The sequence below is a fragment of the Vanessa cardui genome, chromosome 17, assembly GCF_905220365.1.
Source record: "Vanessa cardui chromosome 17, ilVanCard2.1, whole genome shotgun sequence".
Taxonomy (NCBI): Eukaryota; Metazoa; Arthropoda; class Insecta; order Lepidoptera; family Nymphalidae; genus Vanessa; species Vanessa cardui.
In genome coordinates, this window is record NC_061139.1 from 6,008,395 (window position 1) to 6,030,037 (window position 21,643).

At 34.8% G+C, this 21,643-nt stretch overlaps 2 protein-coding genes across 2 annotated transcripts; one reads left to right on the top strand and one right to left on the bottom strand.

Annotated features, from left to right (window-relative positions):
• Positions 1 to 2,095: 2,095 nt before the first annotated feature.
• Positions 2,096 to 17,970, top strand: LOC124537016 (dyslexia-associated protein KIAA0319). The gene is made up of 14 exons (XM_047113724.1): positions 2,096 to 2,465; positions 2,680 to 2,910; positions 3,324 to 3,850; positions 3,938 to 4,058; positions 5,233 to 5,462; positions 5,618 to 5,840; positions 9,323 to 9,480; positions 10,085 to 10,225; positions 11,933 to 12,173; positions 13,060 to 13,250; positions 14,004 to 14,294; positions 14,684 to 14,891; positions 15,688 to 15,849; positions 16,750 to 17,970. The coding sequence occupies exons 1-14, from the start codon at positions 2,312 to 2,314 to the stop codon at positions 16,911 to 16,913; spliced, it is 3,042 nt and encodes a 1,013-aa protein (XP_046969680.1). The 5' UTR covers positions 2,096 to 2,311; the 3' UTR covers positions 16,914 to 17,970.
• A 318-nt stretch (positions 17,971 to 18,288) lies between these two features.
• LOC124537017 (androgen-induced gene 1 protein-like) lies at positions 18,289 to 20,571 on the bottom strand. Its single transcript, XM_047113725.1, has 2 exons — positions 20,147 to 20,571; positions 18,289 to 20,059 (listed from the first exon to the last, which is right to left on the bottom strand). Exons 1-2 carry the CDS (start codon positions 20,291 to 20,293, stop codon positions 19,502 to 19,504), a joined length of 705 nt encoding a protein of 234 aa, XP_046969681.1. The 5' UTR covers positions 20,294 to 20,571; the 3' UTR covers positions 18,289 to 19,501.
• Positions 20,572 to 21,643: the final 1,072 nt, after the last annotated feature.

Genomic DNA, 21,643 nt, shown 5'->3' on the forward strand with positions numbered 1-21,643 from the left:
CTAGTAAAATATATAAAGTGAAATGCACGTTATTTAAAATGATTGACTACTCCGAGCTTAATGTGTTTTAATACGACCTTAAGCTACTCCATCACATGAATGCTAAGCTCATTTAATAAAAACAAACAGCTCATGAAATTAAAGAGATAGATAATTGAGTTTATCGATTAAGTTCGCTTGCTCTTTAGATTTTTCACCATACATCACCATTCTATTCTATTTATCTACGTAGGAAAGCTAAGGTGTTTACCTTCACTACCCATAGACATTGGTACTGTAAGAAATATTAATCATTCCTCATATAATCTATGAACTACCTATACTATTATAGTTACACTAACTCATTCACTCTTCAAGCGGGAATATAACTAAGAATATCTATCTATTTCGCGGTAGAATATGATGGCTGTAAAGCAGCTATGCAGGGCTTTCACAAACCCCTACCACTAATTAATATTCGAAAGTAATTCCCAATAATATCAGCCCAAAAAGGAATTCAAATCGATCGATCGCACGGACGTGACAAGAACCACGAATAGAATTTTTTTGAAGTGTCAGGAAATGTTATATGGTTTTGAACACTTTAAATATTTTTTATAACAATTTAAAGTATGTTTAATCTCAAATCTATGCAAATTATAATGCAAATATTAATAGATCTTAATTCTCACTAACATTCTTTACTTAAACCATTAGCACTTTACCTACCTCATACAAGATTGCCATAATAGGAAATAAAGGAAACGTTTCGTCATATTCTGACAAAATACTCGTAATAAATAGCTTTAAATATGGTTAGGTATAATGCAATGTTGTTTTAAAACAATATGATAAAAACTGCATTGATTAATACACCAATATTAGATTAGTTATCATCATCATTACGGCTGCTTTCCTTGAAGCGAAAGTCTGCGTATAAATCATAATCGTAAATATCACAGTGATAAAAAAGCATTTAATTCGTTATAGGGCTTGTATCTGTGATCGTAGGGGTTTGGTAGGTAGAAGCTAACAATATTTTATAAAGACAGTCTTACGGGAATTTCAATATTATCAAAATAAACGAATTTCGAATAAGAAGAAAATTTTGTACATACTTCACATACATAGTAATGCTCATTAACTTAATTCGCAAAATGCGGAGCCTATTTGAGGGTTTATCCCGGTACAAGTAACTTAAGGGTCCCCAGTACAAGTAACTTAATTTTCACCACCAAAAGAATTTCAAAAAATTAAACCTGTATGTTCGAGAAGCCATAGTGACGCCATATCGACATTTTTGGGGTGGTGAAAACAATTTTTATATAATTTTTTTTTAAAAAATTAGAAAATCTTAAAAAAGTTTGTCGGACTCATCGCAAAACTTTACATTTGTATTTGTCAAATCAATTTTAGGTTCTTGTACTGGGGCCTATAAGATACAATGAGATATAGCGATGAATAGTGCGATAGGGAGCTATTTCTATTGGTTGTATGAATCGGCAGTAATCGGTTTTATGAATTTGCCGACACTACATCTAAGCTTTAATTTGCGTCCGAAATTTTTTTCAAGCAGTTCGACTACAGTAAGAAGCTGAAATCAGCCAGTCAAGTCAGTCTTCTTTGAGGACATTTAGGACTTAATTTCTGTTTTTTTTTTGAGAAACAGTATTGAACAGTCACGACAACTGGATTGGCCTTGAAGAGAATTCATAGTGACGAACTTATCATCTACGTCGTCGGCTGTCTTTGAATTTGAATTGTGTTTATTAAAAATAATATATATATATACTCTTATCTTTAAATAAAAAATCTATCACTTATACGAACTGATATTCTCTGTTTACCCACTTAAGGGAATGAATTTTCAAAAGCACCGACTCGTCTAACTTTTATTTATAATCGAAACATGAATTGTCGTATTTCATGACTTTACAAAAATTACTTACCATAGCCCTCACATCACATCGTAACATCACGAAATCTTTTGCAACTATCTAGGATCTGTTCATGTGAGCGTCAGACACTCTTTTATTATGCTACTGATACACACATGTCTGGGCGCAGCTTAATAAATATAACGTCGAACGCTAAACCGTCAAAATCAATTCGCAAAATGACAAGAAACTGCAATACGTCATGGAATGAACTATTTGTTTGATATAAATATTTCATTAAATATTAACTCTTTTTATCTCATCACCCACGCGTATTTTACGGATCTCTAACCCTTGGTTTCCTCCTGTTGAGATAATTTTGCTTTAATATAATGCTATAACAGTGCTTTTGGGACCATTGTTATAATCAGCCAATATTGATATTTAATGTTATAATGAATTATAAAGTATTAAGACTTCTGGTTTTTTTACTTTTAGTGAACATAAAAATTGTGTTGTCATTATATAGCAAAACTTGGAATGAGAGTTACGAAAATAATAAATGCCCTAAACTTTATCCAAAAAATTTTGACAACCATATGCCAGTGGGTAAGTACAGTTTTGTTTTTTATTTGTATTTATTTTCTATTTTTCTTTACTTAGTAAACATGATGTAAATTATAAAAAAGCCTTTTTGTTCTTTTATTAACAATACATTTCTGAAATATATCAGTTCATGAATTGTCTTGTGTATGCAAAATAAAAAAAAAATTTATGTAATAAAACAACAAAAATCTCTATAACTAAATTTTTACATAAACAGGCAATTTGACGGCGGGGAACTATACTGAGAAAACAGACTTAAAGGGTCTTAGACAATGTGTTATGGCATGTTGTCTAGAGGACTCTTGTAACATTGTGTTCATTGTCGAGTCTCGCTGCTTCCATGTAGAATGTGTTAGTGATGAACTCTGTCTGCCTTTGCCCAGAGTTGCAAGTCGAAAATGGGATTCACATGTATCAATGATCCTTGTAAAGCCAGTTTTGTCCAATGGTAAGTTTTTACTAATGTTAAATCAGTTGCCTACTTAATGGCCCATAACTGACTGGAAAATTGTTGTGCATATTAATGTTAAAATATTAACTACAACAACACTAATGTACCACCTACTCTGATAAAGATGACGGCATATAGCTTTGGCTTGTTGTTAAAAGTGGCTATAAATAAATAAAACATTAATATAAATATTAAAGTATAAAAGATAAATCAAGCAATATGAGATAAAGCTGTTAGGAATCATCATTTGATAAAAGTGCTACAATACTGTTTCAACATATTCATGTTGTTCAAATGATACAATATCCTATGATACATAATAAAGTAATTTGACTTACTTAAGATAAGGAACAATTAAAATATGATGAAATCAAAAATACACTAATAAATAATTATTTTATCTATTGCAGAAAACTGGTCGGATATTCTAGATCAGTCTAGTTTTAGAGAATTGAATAATAATTTTTCACCAGAAGATGAGTCAATGTATTCTTTCTCCAATCACCGCAATGAACTCGCAGATGATGATGAGTCAACTTTTCTCACTCACTTTATCAATAATCTGCCCAATATAGAAGAAGATGATCGTCAAAATTTTGAAAAATACACAGACAGTAATGACAATGAAATGATGTTGGCATCAAGATTCATAGAAAAAAATTCTTGTGAAGTAGGTGCTGATGATTGTCCCTATAATTCAGAGTGCATACCCATTGGTCTAAAAATGCAAAATGGTATTTGTAAATGTGTAATGGGTACGGAAGAAAACGCTCAAGGCGCTTGTGTTCCACGTAGGTCATTTTCTAAGGGCCCCACTCTACCAATTGAATCAATAAAAAAAAGTGATAACTTGATATCAGAAATGAGAACAGAAGATCTAAAAGTTGAAAAGCCAGTAACAAGACAAAATTTGACTGTGTCAATTTCATCAAAAGAAGTAAATATATATATTTTATAATCTTTAAATGATATCCAGCAAAATTAAATATTGAATTATTTGTTCATTATTTCATGGTTATTTCAGGTACAGCTTCCCGACAACGAAGTGACTTTAGCTGCCTACACCATCCCAGATGAGAAATCAACTATGAGTCACTATAACTATGTGTGGACACTCGTAGATCAACCTAAAGATGGATTTACAGGTGAGAATTTATTTGTGATTATTCAAATTGTTTGTTATTGATATATGTACTTAGATATTGTTGTTTTCTATGAAAGTGACTATCTTGTTGGTTTAATAATTAACTAACAAAGTTTCACTTCAATATTTCAAGAGTAAACATCAGCATGGGCAGTTAAAAATCATTGACTCATTCCATTGAGATATTCTCAGTAGCAGCCCAGCACAGGAATAGAATTTTGCTGTGTTTCATAAGGCACGTAAAGCAGTTCCACATAACTCGAGAATTAGTAAAATTAGTAAACTGTCAAGTGTGATTTACTGTACAAGATTTTGTTCCATGAATATGTAATAAACAATGAATCACTTAAACTTTCGTGTTTTTTTTATTTTGATGAATTTCAAAAGTTCTTTGTGTTACGTGTCGTAATTATTATAAAACAAGAGATATAAGATAGAGATATGTATATATGAGAATAATTACAAAATAAAATAACTTTAAAAATATTCTCGGTGGACATTGAACGAGGATTGCGTAATAAACAACAATCAACGCAGACTGCGGGTAGCTTAGTTAGCTCCTTCTATAGCTAAGCTAAAATAAATATAGTAAAATAGTTTTTATTTTATAATCACTGTATGCATATGTTGTGGTAAATATTTATATTTTATGACTACTAAAATTTGTCTTTCGATTAAAAAAAATTTGACTTTGTAAATAGACATTAAAACAATTATGAAATTAACTTCACCCTCTTGATCTCTAATTACATAGAGCCTAACCATATGGAGCTTAATGAAACGACGTCCAATAATAATCCCTTTTATTCAAGTAAACAAACAGTAAGGCAATAACTCTTATCTACATGTGTGTAGTGTTTGTTTCATGATAAACAGTCCATAGCCAGTAAGTTTAATTTTTTTTTGTTACATTCAAACTAACCTATACGAGAACATATACGTATTATTAATAATCCTATCTTCTTTCTAACTATAGTTGGAAGTCCTGACTTATTTCCAATAATATGCGCAAATATTACAAATAATAATCGTGTGATTATTATCTTACTATTATTATTTATATTAAACATATTCAAATATTTGACAAGATGCAATGCACATGTGTGTGTGCCCTTATAGAGTCATTCAACACACAAAATACTCTTTTGTAAAATATTTTAAATGTTACAATATAGGTAATATGAACCAAAATGCTGGGACGGTGACTTTAACGGATCTCAAGGAAGGGCAATACAGGTTCAAGGTGACAGTGAATAGTACAAATTCGTATGGTGAAGCTTTCGCGAATGTGACAGTTCTACCACCGAAGCGTACCAACACGCCACCAATGGTCGTCATTACACCACAGTCGCAGAATGTAAAACTGCCTAATTCTGGAGCTGTTTTGGATGGTAGTGCAAGTAAGGTAAGATGATATTAGTAGTAGTATAAAGTCCAATATGCTAAATACTTTTAGCTTAATGCTGACGTTATATTTAAATAATATTAATGTCGCAATATCCATGCAAACAACGTAATCCTCTTGTTAAGTGCAAAATTATATCTGATTTTATAATATAGGATGACGATGCAATAATAGCATGGCATTGGGAGTTGACATCAGGCCCGATTGGCTACCAGCCGCCATTACCCGACGGTCCCACATTAGTCTTGAAAGATCTAAAGCAGCCAGGAAATTACACATTTAAATTGACTGTTGAAGATTCTGACCATGTGAAGAATTCAACCACAGCTAATATAACCGTCATTAATCATACGGATTATCCGCCAGAAGCGAATGCAGGTAATTGATATATAAGTAAAGTAAAATGCCACTTTTGGAGAGGGATTGGGTTTCAGCACGCTATTCCAATTAAAGATGGTAAAATATTATAAGTTTTTATTTTTTTATTTTATGGTATAGCTTGGCGGGCGAGCATATGGGCCACTTGATGGTAAGTGGTCACCATCACCCATAGACAATGACGCTGTAAGAAATATTAACTAAGTATTAACCCTCCCTACCGTCTATTTCTTGCTCTCTACCCGGCTACCAACTGTTTCGCCACGACCGCGTTGGGCGTGGTGGAGGTGGAGTGGGTATTTATTTGCGCGGAGATATTTCGGCCAATATTACTCTCTGCTCCCCTCCACATTCTGTAGACTCTATAGAATATCTTTTTTTAAGTATTGAGATACATCATAAAAAAATTCTACTTGGTGTTCTTTACAACCCTAGTGACAAAATTAACTATTTTAATGACCTTGAAAACATTTTAGCAAATCTTTTACCGAACTTTGATCACGTAATATGCATGGGCGATCTAAACACGTGTATATTAAAGGGCGATTCACGAGCACAGAAACTGAATGCATTGCTGTCTTCTTTTAATTTACATTTACTTTCAATGTCTTCGCCCACTCATTACTTTCCTGGCTGTAAGCCTTCATTGATTGATTTGATGTTTGTCTCTAACCCTCATTTTGTTATTTCTCACGGTCAAATGTCTGCTCCCTTTTCCTATCATGACTTAATTTTTCTTACTTATAAAGTGCGCCCTCCTAAGGTTAGAGGCAAAGTATCTATTCAGCGCGATTTCAAGCATATTAACCTTGAACGTTTGAAAGAGGACGTAAGAAATATCGACTGGTCGTCACTACTATCTTCGAATAACATTGATGCCATGGTCAACGATCTAACTACTGAACTGATTCGTATATATGACATCCATGCTCCTGCACGACCAGTGCGGATGAAGCATGCACCAGCTCCCTGGTTAACACCAGTAATCAGAAACACCATGGCAAAACGCGATAAAGCGAAGAGTCGATATAAAAAGTATCCATCTGAGGAAAATTTTGTAGAATATAAAAGATTGCGTAACATCTGCAACAGAATGTGTAGGGACGCAAAACGTCGCTACATTCACTCAACAATTAAAAATCTCTGTCAATCCCAAGTTTGGAGTTTTTTAAGGTCAATGGGTGTGGGCAAAACTCCTGTAGCCTGCCACAGTTCCGTTGACCTTAAAGCGCTAAATTCTTTCTTCACTAGCCCTCCCACTACTGTAGATCCTATAACGAAATCAGAGACTCTTTCTTATTTATCTTCTCTTGAACCACCAAACTGTCCCTCTTTCTTTTTCCAGTTGGTTTCTGAAGATGTTATCAAGAGGTGTGTCCGTTCTATTTCAACCAAAGCCATTGGTAGCGATAGCCTCAGCCTTAATATGATTCTACCAGTGTTGGATGACATTGCACCAGTGATCACTCACATTATAAATTATTCACTTTCATGCAATGTCTTCCCAACACTCTGGAAAAGGGCTATCGTTATACCTCTTCCCAAAACCAGCAATCCTACCTCTATGTCCCAATATCGTCCTATATCTATCCTCCCTATCCTCTCTAAGGTCATTGAGTCCATTGTACACGAACAACTTTATTCCTTTCTTACAACTTACAACCTGTTATGTCCTTTCCAATCCGGTTTTCGTCCATCCCACAGCACTGTTGGTGCCTTGCTGAAGATAACGGAGGATGTGCGGTGGGCTATGGATAACACCAAGCTCACTGCAATTGCTCTATTGGATTTTAGCAGCGCCTTCAACTCCGTTGATTTTGACATACTTCTCGGTACTCTTCGAGCAGTCAACGTCTCTCCTCTTGTTATTAACTGGTTTCATTCATACCTTTTCGGACGCCAGCAATGTGTAAAAACCGACGATTCCTCGTCAGATTGGTTAGAGCTCACGGCTGGTGTCCCTCAAGGCGGCGTACTTTCACCATTACTGTTTTCTATTTTTATTAATAACATTTCCCGATTTATTACTTCTCCCTTCCATCTGTATGCAGATGATCTACAGCTTTATCGACATTTTAGTTTGGCTGAGCTACCCAGGGCTGTTGATTTATTGAATATGGACCTGTCTGCTATTCAGTCGTGGGCTAGATCTTTTGGCCTTCTTGTGAATCCCAAAAAATCACAAGCCATAATTGTTGGCAGTAGCAGGCTTAAAAGCAAGCTAGACTGGGGGCTAGTCCCCAAACTACTTTATGACGGGATTCCAATTTCTTACTGCGATTCAGTTAGGAACTTGGGTCTTGTTATTGACTGCAATATGTCCTGGGTGGCCCAAGTCAATGATGTTAGCAAGCGGATACACTACACTTACCACTCTCTTAAACGTCTCCAATACTTTCTCCCTTTCAGTACAAAAATTATGCTAGCGCAATCTCTTCTTCTACCAATCCTCGACTACGCTGATGTCTGCTTCTTGGATGTGACTGAGGAGCTACTCAATAAATTAGAGCGTCTTCAAAACCTGGCTATTCGGTTCATTTACGGCTTACGTAAATATGACCATATATCTGCATTTCGTACTCAACTTAAATGGCTCCCTATCCGCCTTCGCCGTGATATGCACAGCCTTTCAGTCCTCTTTAATATTCTTAATGATCCAAATTCTCCTGCTTACCTTCGCTCCCGTTTCAATCTTCTTCCTCCTCCAACACGTTCTAGACGTTCCTGTATTACTTCAGAGTTAGAAGTGCCTAGATGTAATACAAAGTTTCTGCTTAACTCCTTCACGGTACGTGCAGCAAATCTCTGGAACAGTCTCCCAAAATCCATCCAAAAGAGTCCAAATATCAACCTCTTTAAAAAAAGAGTAAAAGAGCACTTTCTCTCACAACTTTCATAAATTTGACAAATTTACCATTATCTTTTTTTTTTTTTATTTATTTATTTATTTTTGTACGGTAGATATATTTATAATATTTGTGTATCTAGATGTAGTATAAGTATAATAATTTAATATATATGTATTTATTCTATTATATATATTTATGTAAGCGTAATATATATTATATTAATATTGTTTCTTTTATATAATGTTACTAAGAGTATCTAATGTTGCACTATTAATACCTGCTATATAACACTATCTCTTACAGCTGTGGGTTGGCTGGAAGAAATTTCTTTTAGAAATAAGCCCGCCATTGTAAACAAAAATTTCATGTTTAAAACTTCTGTGTAAAATTTCTCAGTGCAATAAAGAGTATTATATTCCTTACATCGTCAATGTGCCACCAACCTTGGGAACTAAGATGTTATGTCCCTTGTGCCTGTAGTTACACTGACTCACTCACCCTTCAAACCCGAACACAACAATACTGAGTACTGCTATTTGGCGGTAGAATAACTAAAATAAAATATTATACTTAGTGTATGCACTTTCCTAATCATATAAATAGTGATAAAAACTAATGAGTTTTTTTTTGTAGGACAAGACGTTATAATATATTTACCAAATAATAATTTGACACTAAACGGAAGTTTGTCGACCGACGACCACGAGATCACGTCCTGGGAATGGACAAAATCAGCTGCGGACGAGAATAAAGCCGTGGATATGCAAAACACGCACTCGCCCTACTTGCAGGTTTGGATCTCAATTTACAAACCGCTGAAGTTTTAGCACAATAACATAAGGAACTTTGTAAAAGTACAAAATTTTGTAAAAAGGCAATCTATACGCTGGACTTGAATTACAAAAGCCAAAAACTATATATTTGTTTATTAATTAATTAATAAAAAAAAACTTAATAGGAAATAGTTATCTATACACATAATAAAATTGGTGTGTCTGTTTGTAATCAATGCATATGTATGTATACACTACATATACCAAAATAACATTTTTTACAAATTTTTGTCGGTCCGTCTTGACTGTTTGTTTCTCATCTCTGGAACGGCTTGATCGATTTTGACGGGACCTTCACTGGCAGATAACCGATATAATAACGAGTAACTTTGGCTATAACAATATTGTTCTGTTAAATTCAAACGTGTACTCAACTAATCTCTGGGACGGCTGAACCGATTTTGACGGGACATTCACTGCCAGATAACTGATATAATAAAGAGTAACTTTGGCTACAGTAATATTTTCTGTTAAATTCAAACGCGTACAAGGTCGCGTGCACAGATAGTTCGTTATATAATTTAACATGTTCACAAATGACATGTTCGTGTTGCAAATGCAGCTGTCGAACCTGTCGGAGGGCGTGTACACGTTCGTGCTGCGCGTGACGGACTCGTCGGGGCAGACGTCGGTGGCCGACGTGCACGTGTTCGTGAAGCCGCCCACCAACACGCCGCCCGAGGCCGCCGCCGGCGACGACGCGGTGAGCGCCAAAAACTGTTTACGTGTTTTCCGCTCACGAATTCGTGCTTTAACTTCCACACATCGGGTTGAACAACCCAAAACCTTTGGTTTGGTTTAAACCTGGGGGTCGAACTCAAAACCTCAGTAGCTGTGACCTTATATAAAGCCATATATATAGACCATCGAGTTCATTCATCACACCACTACTCAGAAACTTTCTTGGTGGTAGGGCTTTGTGCAAGCCCGTCTGGGTAGGTACCACCCACTCATCAGTTATTCTACCGCTAAATAACAGTACTCAGTATGGTTGTGTTCCGGTTTGAAGGGTGAGTGAGCCAGTGTAATTACAGGCACAAGGGACATAACATCTTAGTTCCCAAGGTTGGTGGCACATTAACGATGTAAGGAATAGTTAATATTTCTTACGGCGTCATTGTCTATGGGCGATGATGACCACTTACCATCAGGTGGTCCATATGCTCGTCTGCCAACCTATAGGTAACATAAAAAAAAAAAAAAAAAACAACATTTTAGCGTACAAATGTAATACTAAGTCGAATGCATCTTAGCAATACACTGATGACACTGATTCAGACTTTTTGGCATGTGAGAAATATATAATGATAGAAATATATTGTCTCATTAAATTCAAACTTAATAATCGTGTAATTTGAGTGTATTTACATGGTCGGAGGGAAAGCATGAGGATTTTGTATTTTGTGTAATTTTAAAAGGTTATTAACAGCATGACTATGAATATGGAATTAGTTATAAGATAATATATATACATGAAGATAAACTACAGTTTCATTAAAAATACTGTAAATGATTAAAATTAATTATTTATATATAAAAAAAAGTAACGGTACGTATAAAAATGATAATGAAATATTTTTTTACAAAATATATTCCTAAATAGAGTAAAAAAAATCAAATATAAAAATGTACTTCCTTCATTCTCAAATGACAATTAATTGATCGATAACTATTTCTTATGTATCATTTTAGAAAAAAGCTCTATTTCAGCTTTTCCTTCCTTCCCTATCTAACACTCATACCTGAACTTCTATTTGCCAACAGGATCAAACACACTTATGTTTTTTCCTTCTGATATTATTCGTTTGGCATAAAGACGATGATAAAAAAGCCGATTATATCATATATCTCTTATAGAAAATATACTTAATAAAAATCACTCTATCTTTCCTTCTGCTATATGTGATAGCTTTTGAATTATAATGTGAACAGCCAAATTGTAGATTCAATATGAAACATTTTTGGTTCATTCAAGGTTTCCAATAATTTTAATTAATGTTATTGGCTATAATAAATCATGTCATGCTAGTGGTAGCTTACAACCATCGTAAGTATAGTACGACACAAATTAGATGTAGCATCGGCAAAATTCGTAAAACTGATCACATCCGAATTAAGTGCGCCATTCCAAATTATCAATATTTATTTCTTATGTGAATATGATCTTTATACAAACTTAATAACTTGTAATATGATATAACTTAATATATTCGTCAATTTCACACGTCGATTTTCATACACTTGCTTCCTCGTGTTGAACTGATGAGAAAATTTATAGCGACGAATAGCGTCGAATGGCACAATAGGGAGCTATTTCTATTGGTCGTATATATCGGTTTTATTGAATTTGCCGATGCTACATCTCATCTGTGTCGTAGTATAACTCGGCCGGTGGTTTCTGTAATTGCAGTTCATATCGCTTCCTCAAACGTGGATAACGTTGAACGGTTCGGCGTCGCACGACGACCACCGGATCGTAGCGTACACTTGGCGTTGTCTCTCCGGCCCCTCTAACTCTAACATCGTCGGCTTTAACGAGTCCATCGCGAACGCGACCGCTCTCACTAAGGGACAGTACGTGTTCTCTCTCACCGTGCTCGACGATAACGGAAACTCGGCCAGCGATAATGTTACGGTTACTGTCACTCAGAGTAAGTTTCATTGTCTTGTTATTCATAGGTGCCATTTTAGTCCTTTCAGATCGCTTAAACGCCTTTAAACTTAAAGCATCGAGGATTGTATCATTGACGTAAATAATTGCACATAGCTTGCTGCACCGATTTTGTTACTTGCTTCAAAGATTGCAACTTTATATGAGTTTAAAGTACTCAAAACGATTTACGATTATGTAAATAATGCTTTGCGGGCTTTATGGGCTTAGACAGGTGCACTCAATGCGTTGAAGTGTTGAAGACCTATCGTCTCTGCTGCTTTCTATTCCCATAGATATGCTCCAATATCTCAATCGATGAGTAACTAGTCCACGCCCGTAATTTTATATTACTTAGTAGTTGGAACATGGGAAAATTTTGGTTACCATAACTTATTTTCCTTCTCTACTTATAGTTTAACTTCTGTACCCATATTATTTTTGCATGTACCATATTGTTTGCGAAGTTTGCATCTGAGCATGTTGATTGGCATTTAGCTATGAGTGGGGAGCATTATGAAATGTTTTAGGTGATCTATCATACATGAATATTGTGAATTAATACATATGTACTAGGAATAATAGTGGGTTGATGCTAACCGCCTGATATAGTAAATTTATTTTGTATTATACTATTGCTTTTAGCAATGTTTCTTGGAACTGTCTTTTTTTTTTCTGTTACGCTTATTGCATTTTAATAGCATACATAATTTATGGTTTTCATTAAATGTTTATCTTGTATGTATCATTGCCCAAAAACTGATAATATCGCAAGTGTAATATGTTCACGACATATTAATTTTATAACGAAATCTTTTGTGTTCTATTGTTCCATATTTTCTTTTCCATTCCACATGTCATCAAACTAAATTTATTTCAAACTTCAGATAAAAATAGTCCTCCGAAAGCGGACGCTGGTGGTGATCAAGTATTAAACTTGCCGCTATCGGTTCTAATTCTCAACGGCTCAAAGTCGTCCGACGATTTCCGCATCGTTTCATGGAAATGGACACGGTCCGCGTCCGGCTTAGCTGCCGGTACGGTTATACTACACTCTGATACAACACCAGTTTTAATGGTAAGTGATAAATAAATAAAAATATTTTAAAGTTTTCTGGAAAGCTAAGTCATGCGTGTCTTGTAAATTTTATTGCTGAATGTATTGAATATAATAATTGTGTATATAGACCGGGAGATGACGACACAAAATATTTGGTCATTTGTACCAGTATGGCGGTTCTTCAGGGGTGTAATTACGTAAAGGCAAAAAGGAAAATCATGGTCATAGCGCTCGCACCAGCGGCCTAATCGCGTCGGATAAATAATGAGTGTCGAACGATTTGTTCCACAAAAACGCTTGTATTTTCAGATAGTCGAAAAAAAAGAAGTATGCGGTAGCGTAATGCCATACTTCTTGGTTGTGACTTACAGCCCGCCATTCCGACTCGAATACCATTAATTTTAATAAAACAATTCAACCATTTATACCAGGCTAATTTTCATCGTCGCATAGCCAGTCGCGAAAATCATCTTGCCATCTTGCAAAGGAGTAATTTTTTTTTTGGCCAAGCGATTTGTACCGGTATTGCATTTGAATTTTTGGAAAGTATTTGGCAAAATTTTACCGTTATTATTTTTCCCATACTTCTAGTAGAAAAAGTGCTGCCATACTTGAAATACTTATTTGACACGTTTTAAAAATACGACTAAAATACGTAAAATCATGTTAGCAGATAAATAAACTACATCAATATTCATATCAGAAATTGAATATATTGTATATTCAATTGTGTCTTGCTTATAGTGGACTAATTAATAAAGTTTTTTTTAGCTAACAGATATAGAACCGGGGAGATATGTGTTCGAACTAACAGTAACGGACGATCAGGGCGAATCCGATAGAGACACGATCAGCGTCCAAGTCAAACCTGACCCCTTGGAAATGAAGCTTCTCGAAATGACTCTCAACATTCCGATTTCGACTTTCACAAAGAGTCAACTCGATTCTCTCGTTCAAAAAATGAACTTGCTGATAAAAGATGATGTGACAGTCAATGTAACAGAAATCCGGGGCGAAGTGGACACTGGGAACACGTTGATCATTTACTTTTTGTCAGAAAAGGTATAATGTTTTGTTTTAATTTTATTAATAGAAAATTGCTATGAATGTAATTAGACCCTAACATGTGATATTATCAAATTTAATAAGTGTTAATTGAGTCCAAATTAATATTAACTTTATAATATTTCATGACTTTTCTTTTAAATAATCAGTTTCTCATTTGACACATAAAGAACTGGGTAGACCAGTGCATTTATCCTGTAATGACGTATGTCCTTTAATCCTTGAGAGTCTTGCAAACACGTTGAAAAGCCTGTAAAAATAGTAGAATGTAAGTGGTCCGAGCTTGGAATCTGACTTGCAAATCCGTCGAATGACAACGTACTCTGAAAATGAAGATACATCTGGTTCAGTGAAGTGAAGCTCTCTCCGAATTCGAACGTCGGCAGGGCGTGGCCATGGAGGGCACGTGGGCGCTGGCGCAGTCGCGCGCGGCGGCGCTGGGCGCGGGCGCGCGGCGCGTGCGCTCGCTGCGCTGCCTCAGCGCGTGCTCGGGCCGCGGCGTGTGCGAGCAGGCCACGCGCACGTGCCGCTGCGACGCCTTCTGGATGCAGAGCCTCTTCACGCAGTTCCAGCCCGATGCGCAGCCCGATTGCGGTGAGACCTCTGAATATCGCTGGTTTCCATTTTGATGACGTTTTTAGGGTTCCGTACGTCTGAATACAAAAACGGAACCCTTATAGGATCACTCGTGTGTCTGTCCGTCCGTCGCTTACAGTCAATTATCTCCGAATCTATTAGACCGATTAAGTTGAAATTTGGTACACATATCAATTCCTGTAACCCAAATACAGAGGTGTGACGTGAGCAGATGAAATCTGTATATGGGGGGTCATTTTTGGGGGGGAAGGGGAAAATTAAAAAAAAAATCTGAAAACTGCATCGTGTGGCATATCAAATGAAAGGTCTTGTTGAGAAGATTTTAAATGTATTTTTTGTAATTTTAAAATAAAAAGTTTCCAAGTTATTCAAGAAAATAAACGAAAATTGACCATTCCCCCCCCCCCCTTACCTCCGAAACTACTGAACCTAATATTTTGAAAAAAATACAGAAATTAGTTTTCTCCTTATAGATTATAGGAAAACCTATAAGAAGTCCATGATATTAAAATAACATGGTAAATCACTCAATATTTTGCGTACCAACTTACATTTGCAGGTGGAATGTGTGGGAGAACATATTTTTTAACTCCAATGTTAAGTTTTGTTGAATCGGTTTGTAGATTAATATTTAATGAAAAAAATAAGCCCATAAGTAACATCGTACGGAACCCTCTTCACGCGAGTTCATCTCGCACTTGTCCCCTTTTTTTAAATTTTAGTGACCTAACTGCACAAAACATAAAAATAAATGATACAGCGAACATAAGCAAATAGTTTATCGTGTCCGCAGACTGGTCGGTGGTGTATGCTAGCGTGTGCGGCGCGGCGGCGCTGTGCGCCACGTGCGCGGCGGGCTATGCGTGCGCGCGCGCACTGCGCCGCGCCTGCGCACCGCGCCCGCGCCGCCCCAACTACCGCCTGCTGCCCTTCGCCGACCACGAGGAGAAGCCCTGTGAGTTACGCTCTTTGAACACATTATATATATACATACCATTAGTTTTCAATGTTGTCTTGGGTCTGGGTGTATGTGGTACCGTCGTTACTTCTGATTTCCATAACACAAGTGCTTCAGCTACTTACATTGGGATCAGAGTAATGTATGTGATGTTGTCTCATATTTATTATTATTATTATTATTCATTTATTTCAAAGAAAACGATATTAAAAAATATATAAATGAAGTCTTACTTTAACGGCTGTTAACGAGATATTGTGTAACCGATTATTTGTGACTAAAGATTTTTTTAGAGACATCTCGGGTGATACCTATTCAAATGGGGCATTGCGGTATATGTGGTTTGATACGTACCTAATGAATTGAAATGAGTCGAGATGGCCCAGTGGTTAGAACGCGTGCATCTTAACCGATGATAGCGGGTTCAAGCCCAGGCAAGCACCGCTGATTCATGTGCTTAATTTGTCTTTATAATTCATCTCGTGCTCAGCGGTGAAGGAATACATCGTGAGGAAACCTGCATGTGACAAATTTCATAGAAATTCTGCCATATGTGTATTCCACCAACCCGCATTGGAACAGCGTGGTGGAATATGTTCCAAAACCTTCTCCTCAAAGGGAGAAGGTTTTGGAACATATTCCACCACCTTTAGCCCAGCAGTGGGAACTTACAGGCTGTTGTTGTTGTTGAATTGAAATGGATGGTGATTTAGTCTAAACAAACCAAAAAATAACGCACACCACAGCAATAACACCGCTGATGATATTAGCAACAAAATCGAGTAAAGAACTTTTTATTACTTAAATGCGATTTTTATCTCGTTTTCAACGTATTTCGTGTCTGTTTAATGAAAAGTTGTGTTTCATTAAATTTATAACGAGTTCCTCTCATTTCAGTTACAAGCAAGGCCCTATCTGAGACCGACACCGATTCGGACGTACTATACGAAACCAAAAGCAAAATGACCTCCTTTGGGACGCGGTCGATGAATGGTGAACTAGCACACGGCAACGGCTGGAAAAACGGTCATAGTAAAATGTCGAGAAAGGTTAAAACGTAGCTCCGTCAGGTCGTGGACTCACCTCCACGAGGCTCCACCATCATGTGATAGAATCAGTTACATAGCTTCGTAACATGTAAGACCAACAATTACGCTATTTACTTAAATGTTCTTATTTTTGCTTTCGAAACTGGTTCGATGGAACATCATGTAGTGTTCCTATATTCTATGTTATATGAATAATTTAATGAACGCAATTTTCAATTAATTGCTTTTGCCTATTTTTTAATGTTAAACATAAAGAAAGGTACTTAACTAAGACTTAGTTAAACCTGCAGATTTTGAAATACCAAATAAAGTGTAGTCTATTTCAATTAGAACTAGCGCGCACTGGTAACTTTTGTCACGGTGACTGTTTCGTCACTCTTGTCGAGTCCATGAATATGTAAGGTGCGCGCACTTTACGACGTGACAATTGGGTGACATTTGTGTCTGCATCTGTACATATTCACGGATTTGACAAGAGTGACGGAACACCGTGACAAATGTTACCAGTGCGCGCTAGTGCTTAAAGTATATCTAAAAAACATGAAAATATGACTTTACATTCCAAAAATGTCTATGAAAAAAATATATTTAAACGAAAATTGAATGTTGGAGTAGACTGCTACAATAATACTAAAGAAGAAAAATGACTAGCATTAAATGAACTTGTGTTCATTAGAAACAAACAATCAAAGCTACTGACGTGTAGTGTCCATCAAAATTTTGTAAATAAAGGTTAGGGCCGATTTGTTTCACGATGTGTTTACGAAATTACTTGTAGGTTACATTATTCTCAAAAAATACGCACATAGCTTTCTATATGTACATTACAATATATCCAGTATTAATTTTGTCTTAAAGAACAATTACAGTAGCTGTGTGAACTTGCAGTTTTTATAATAATTGATTATAATTGTTCACCTTGAGGCTTATTATGCACCTGCATTGATTATGTAATTTTTATACTACGATACTGATAAATTTAATTCAGTTTTAACTATGTACGTTTATTTTTGTATATTTATTTTAGACTAGTCTACTTTTAGCTTAATAAAATCTTATGCGCATTTTTACTTTAATGTACTTATTTTACCTAAAGTGAATCAGTAGCATGCTGAAGGGCTTTGACATATACTGATTAATTATAATTAGAAATAAGTGTTAAATTTAGAAAAACAGTAGAAAAGTTTTGTCAAAGTGACATTATATTCTAGTCGTAAATATAGTGATACATTTAAATAGAGTATTCCCAATTTTATATCATGTGAAATCAGTGTTAATTTACAGTATGATTTTGTTTAATAAAGAATTAAGTGCTATAATGATAGAAGTTTTATTTAATTAATTTAAATATATATGTATAGTAATTTGTTTAGTAATGAAAGACTTATTCATAATAAAAATGATTTATTACTGTATATTGCTTTAATTTACTATTTACCTTACTAAAGACAATATTAAAGCAATTTGACAATTCCACAAGCACTTGGATGATATATTCATTAATGTATGAGCATTTGGTAACAATACATAAGGCCTCTTATGAATGGAATGGAAAGCCTTTACAATATAATTTATAATATAATTATATTTATTGTTTTTGTAGAAAAGATTGTTACAATATAACAAGCTTATAATATTAGAACCAGGCTACCATGATCACTCAATAACATGCCTCAAAAGAGAGCTTTATACTACATGTCATTTCATTTCATTCAAACTTGTATGAAAGATGGAAACAAAAACTTTTATGACAGCTGAAAATTTAAACTGAGCATACAAAATATAATAAATTTGTCACTACACAACACTATTTACTTTACTTAATGGTATTACATACTGCTAAAAAAACTAAACTTTTTATTGAACTTACATTTTGGTTTGAAAATTGTATATTTTTTTATTCTTTCACAAGTTCAAATGTAATAAACAAAGAGAAATATCATAGCATCTTGAAACAACCTTTGCAATCCAATAACACTAATTATATTTTAGTAAAATTATCCTAAATGTGACACCCAATTAAAATAATGGCAATTTACATTTATATTTTAATAATGCACAGACAAAAATGATTTCATTTACTACTAAACTAAGATACCTTAATTTCTTTCATAAATAATATATTAATTATTGCTTTGTTGCAACATGACAGCCCCCACAATTTATTACAATAAATGCTACACTCAATAAAATTGTAAAAAAAAATATAAAAATAAAAAAATATAGCCTGTAAAGAGCATGTTAATAAATTAAAAAAATCCAAGTTTTAAGAGAACAATACTTGGAATGTATAATTAATTTACAATGGTATGTAAGAGTAGCGGCCACTAAAAATAATACACTGGGATTTACTGAAATCTATAATAAAAATGAGTATTACAGATATGTCTAATAACCAAATAATTAAATATTAAATCTTACAAAAATTTAAATGATATAAATTAGCTACCAGGCCACATCAATTGTATCTTATCTTATCCTTAACCTCATTGTTAAAGACAATATCTTACATATTATATAATCACACAAGACATTTTCCTATAGTTAATACACCAAAATTATACTATTGAAATGCTATTTAGCATATATTAATTTTTTGTTTACTTAGCCTTTTTCTTTCCTGACTTTACTGTAGATTCAACTTCCTTGGACCAAATAGACCTATTCAGTGTTTCGCCTAAGGTATAAAGACCAAAGACAAGGCCTAGACTGAACAAGTAGAAGAATATTCTTACAGGCCAATTAAGTACATAGAGGATAGGGTACACCCAACTTCCAGTTTTAAAGTAGATAACATGAATCCATACTACATAACAAAGCATAAAGGTAGTTAATACTGACAAACCTACCTTTCTACGTGGATACATTCTAAATGAGGTTGCCAGTTCGATTATAGTAAATATTACAATATTAGAATGCATTACATGATTTAACCATGTAGGGAAAAATTCATCCATCATTTTAGGCAAAATAAGTTCCCTATCAACTGCATATATACCCCAGAATGTTATACCAACAAACATTGACAGTGGAAATGCTAATGCACTGAACAGTAAATCTTTGAATCGTCTTATCAATGGCTTATTGGATGGTGTGGACTCATTCGATCCCACAATATCATTGAGGAGAGCCACAGTAAAATACAGCGTTTGCAGCATCTGAAATAAATGTCTCATTAGTTAATTTAATTTTTTCCTTACCTAATTCATATTGTTAATTGTTAATAATTGAACTTCTTTATTTACCGCATTTAAGTAAGTCAAGTATTTAAACTTTCCACCGAACGGGGTCACCGTAGTTGCAGTACTTGGTATTCTAACGTAAGTATAGTCGTAATAACAACCATAAAAGAATTGAAGTGCGCCAACAAGATGAAACAACATTTTTAACATTTTGATTTTTACAAATTTGATGAAATATCAGAAATTAAAAAGTAATTATAGTTTTTGATAAAATGTTACACTTTCAGTCTCGATTGACGGCTAAAAATTCTATGAATCACTTAGTTATTAATATTAATAAATCACAAGACTAGATTTAATAAGTTTTAGAAGGTCCGACAAATATCACACAAATATTTTAAAAATTTAATTCATTCAATTCTAAATGACGTTATGTTTTACTATTGCTCAGAGTACAGTCAGACAGCGACTCAAAATCTCAAGTCATAGACCCGCAATCCATACTGACATTTGATACCAGTGTTTCTAGACTTGATGAATTTATATTTGGATTTTGGTGATTGTTAGATGGGTAAATAAAAAGTCGTATACCTTAAAGTGGTCATTTTAAAGAATTAGTACTTTTTAAACTCTTTGAAATAATTGATTTTAAGTTTTTTTCATATAAATAAGAGTACATAGTTTGAGTATGCATAGTCCTTATTATTTCTATATAAAATGTTAGTATTCATTTCATCAAGCATACCTTTTGTTAAAAAAAAAGCATAGCAGGGGTTGCTAATTAAAACACCATTTTATGTGTCACATGTCCGTTCAGTACAAAACGTTGGGCTAAATTTGCCATCCCTCTAAATCTGCCGCCCTAGGCTCCACCCCACTCAGCCTATTGGTAAATCCACCACTGTGTACAATGCATCCTCATAAATACAGTAGCTATTTTACTTGAAGTAGTTAGACACTTTAATGTATTTTCAATTTATATTTGAAATTACCTTTCGAACAGGATGTATAACAAAAAGTTTTGAGTTTTTAATTAACAGTCTGGGTATTTTAAATAACACATAACACAATAACATAGTACTAAAAGTAAAAACTAAGTACATAGGTACTATGTATGTACTATATATAACTACAAATATTACTGAAAGTTCTTTCTCAGCTCCGATATAACGATATTTTGAATTTCAACTAAATACGTGATACGTACGTGAAAACCCACCAGTCACCTCGTCAGAAAAACAACAACTAAACCAAGAAATCAGCAAGCGTGGACGACACGACCTTCAGTGCTCCAATACTCTTACAATTGAAAGAGCGATCGAGCAGAGTCGGGGTCTAAGTTGTTCGTACATCTCTCTTTGTAGGAGCCGCCTGATGAAGTTGTTCACAACACAACACAACACCAGATACAGCACCATAGACCGCATCCACACAGTACAGCAGATTACATATGTATACAGAAGTCCGATGAGTATATTCGGCCCCTGTGTCTTGCATTCGTGGACTATGAGGAGGCCTTTGACTTGGTTGAAATCTGGGCTGTTCTGGAGTCCCTGCAGC

Coding starts and splice junctions, on each gene's coding strand:
- LOC124537016 (XM_047113724.1), top strand. CDS start 2,312: ATGAATTATAAAGTATTAAGACTTCTGGTTTTTTTACTTTTAGTGAAC. Junction 2,466..2,679: donor TGACAACCATATGCCAGTGG/GTAAGTACAGTT, acceptor TTACATAAACAG/GCAATTTGACGGCGGGGAAC. Junction 9,481..10,084: donor CGCACTCGCCCTACTTGCAG/GTTTGGATCTCA, acceptor TTGCAAATGCAG/CTGTCGAACCTGTCGGAGGG.
- LOC124537017 (XM_047113725.1), bottom strand. CDS start 20,293: ATGTTAAAAATGTTGTTTCATCTTGTTGGCGCACTTCAATTCTTTTAT. Junction 20,060..20,146: donor ACTTGACTTACTTAAATGCG/GTAAATAAAGAA, acceptor CATTTATTTCAG/ATGCTGCAAACGCTGTATTT.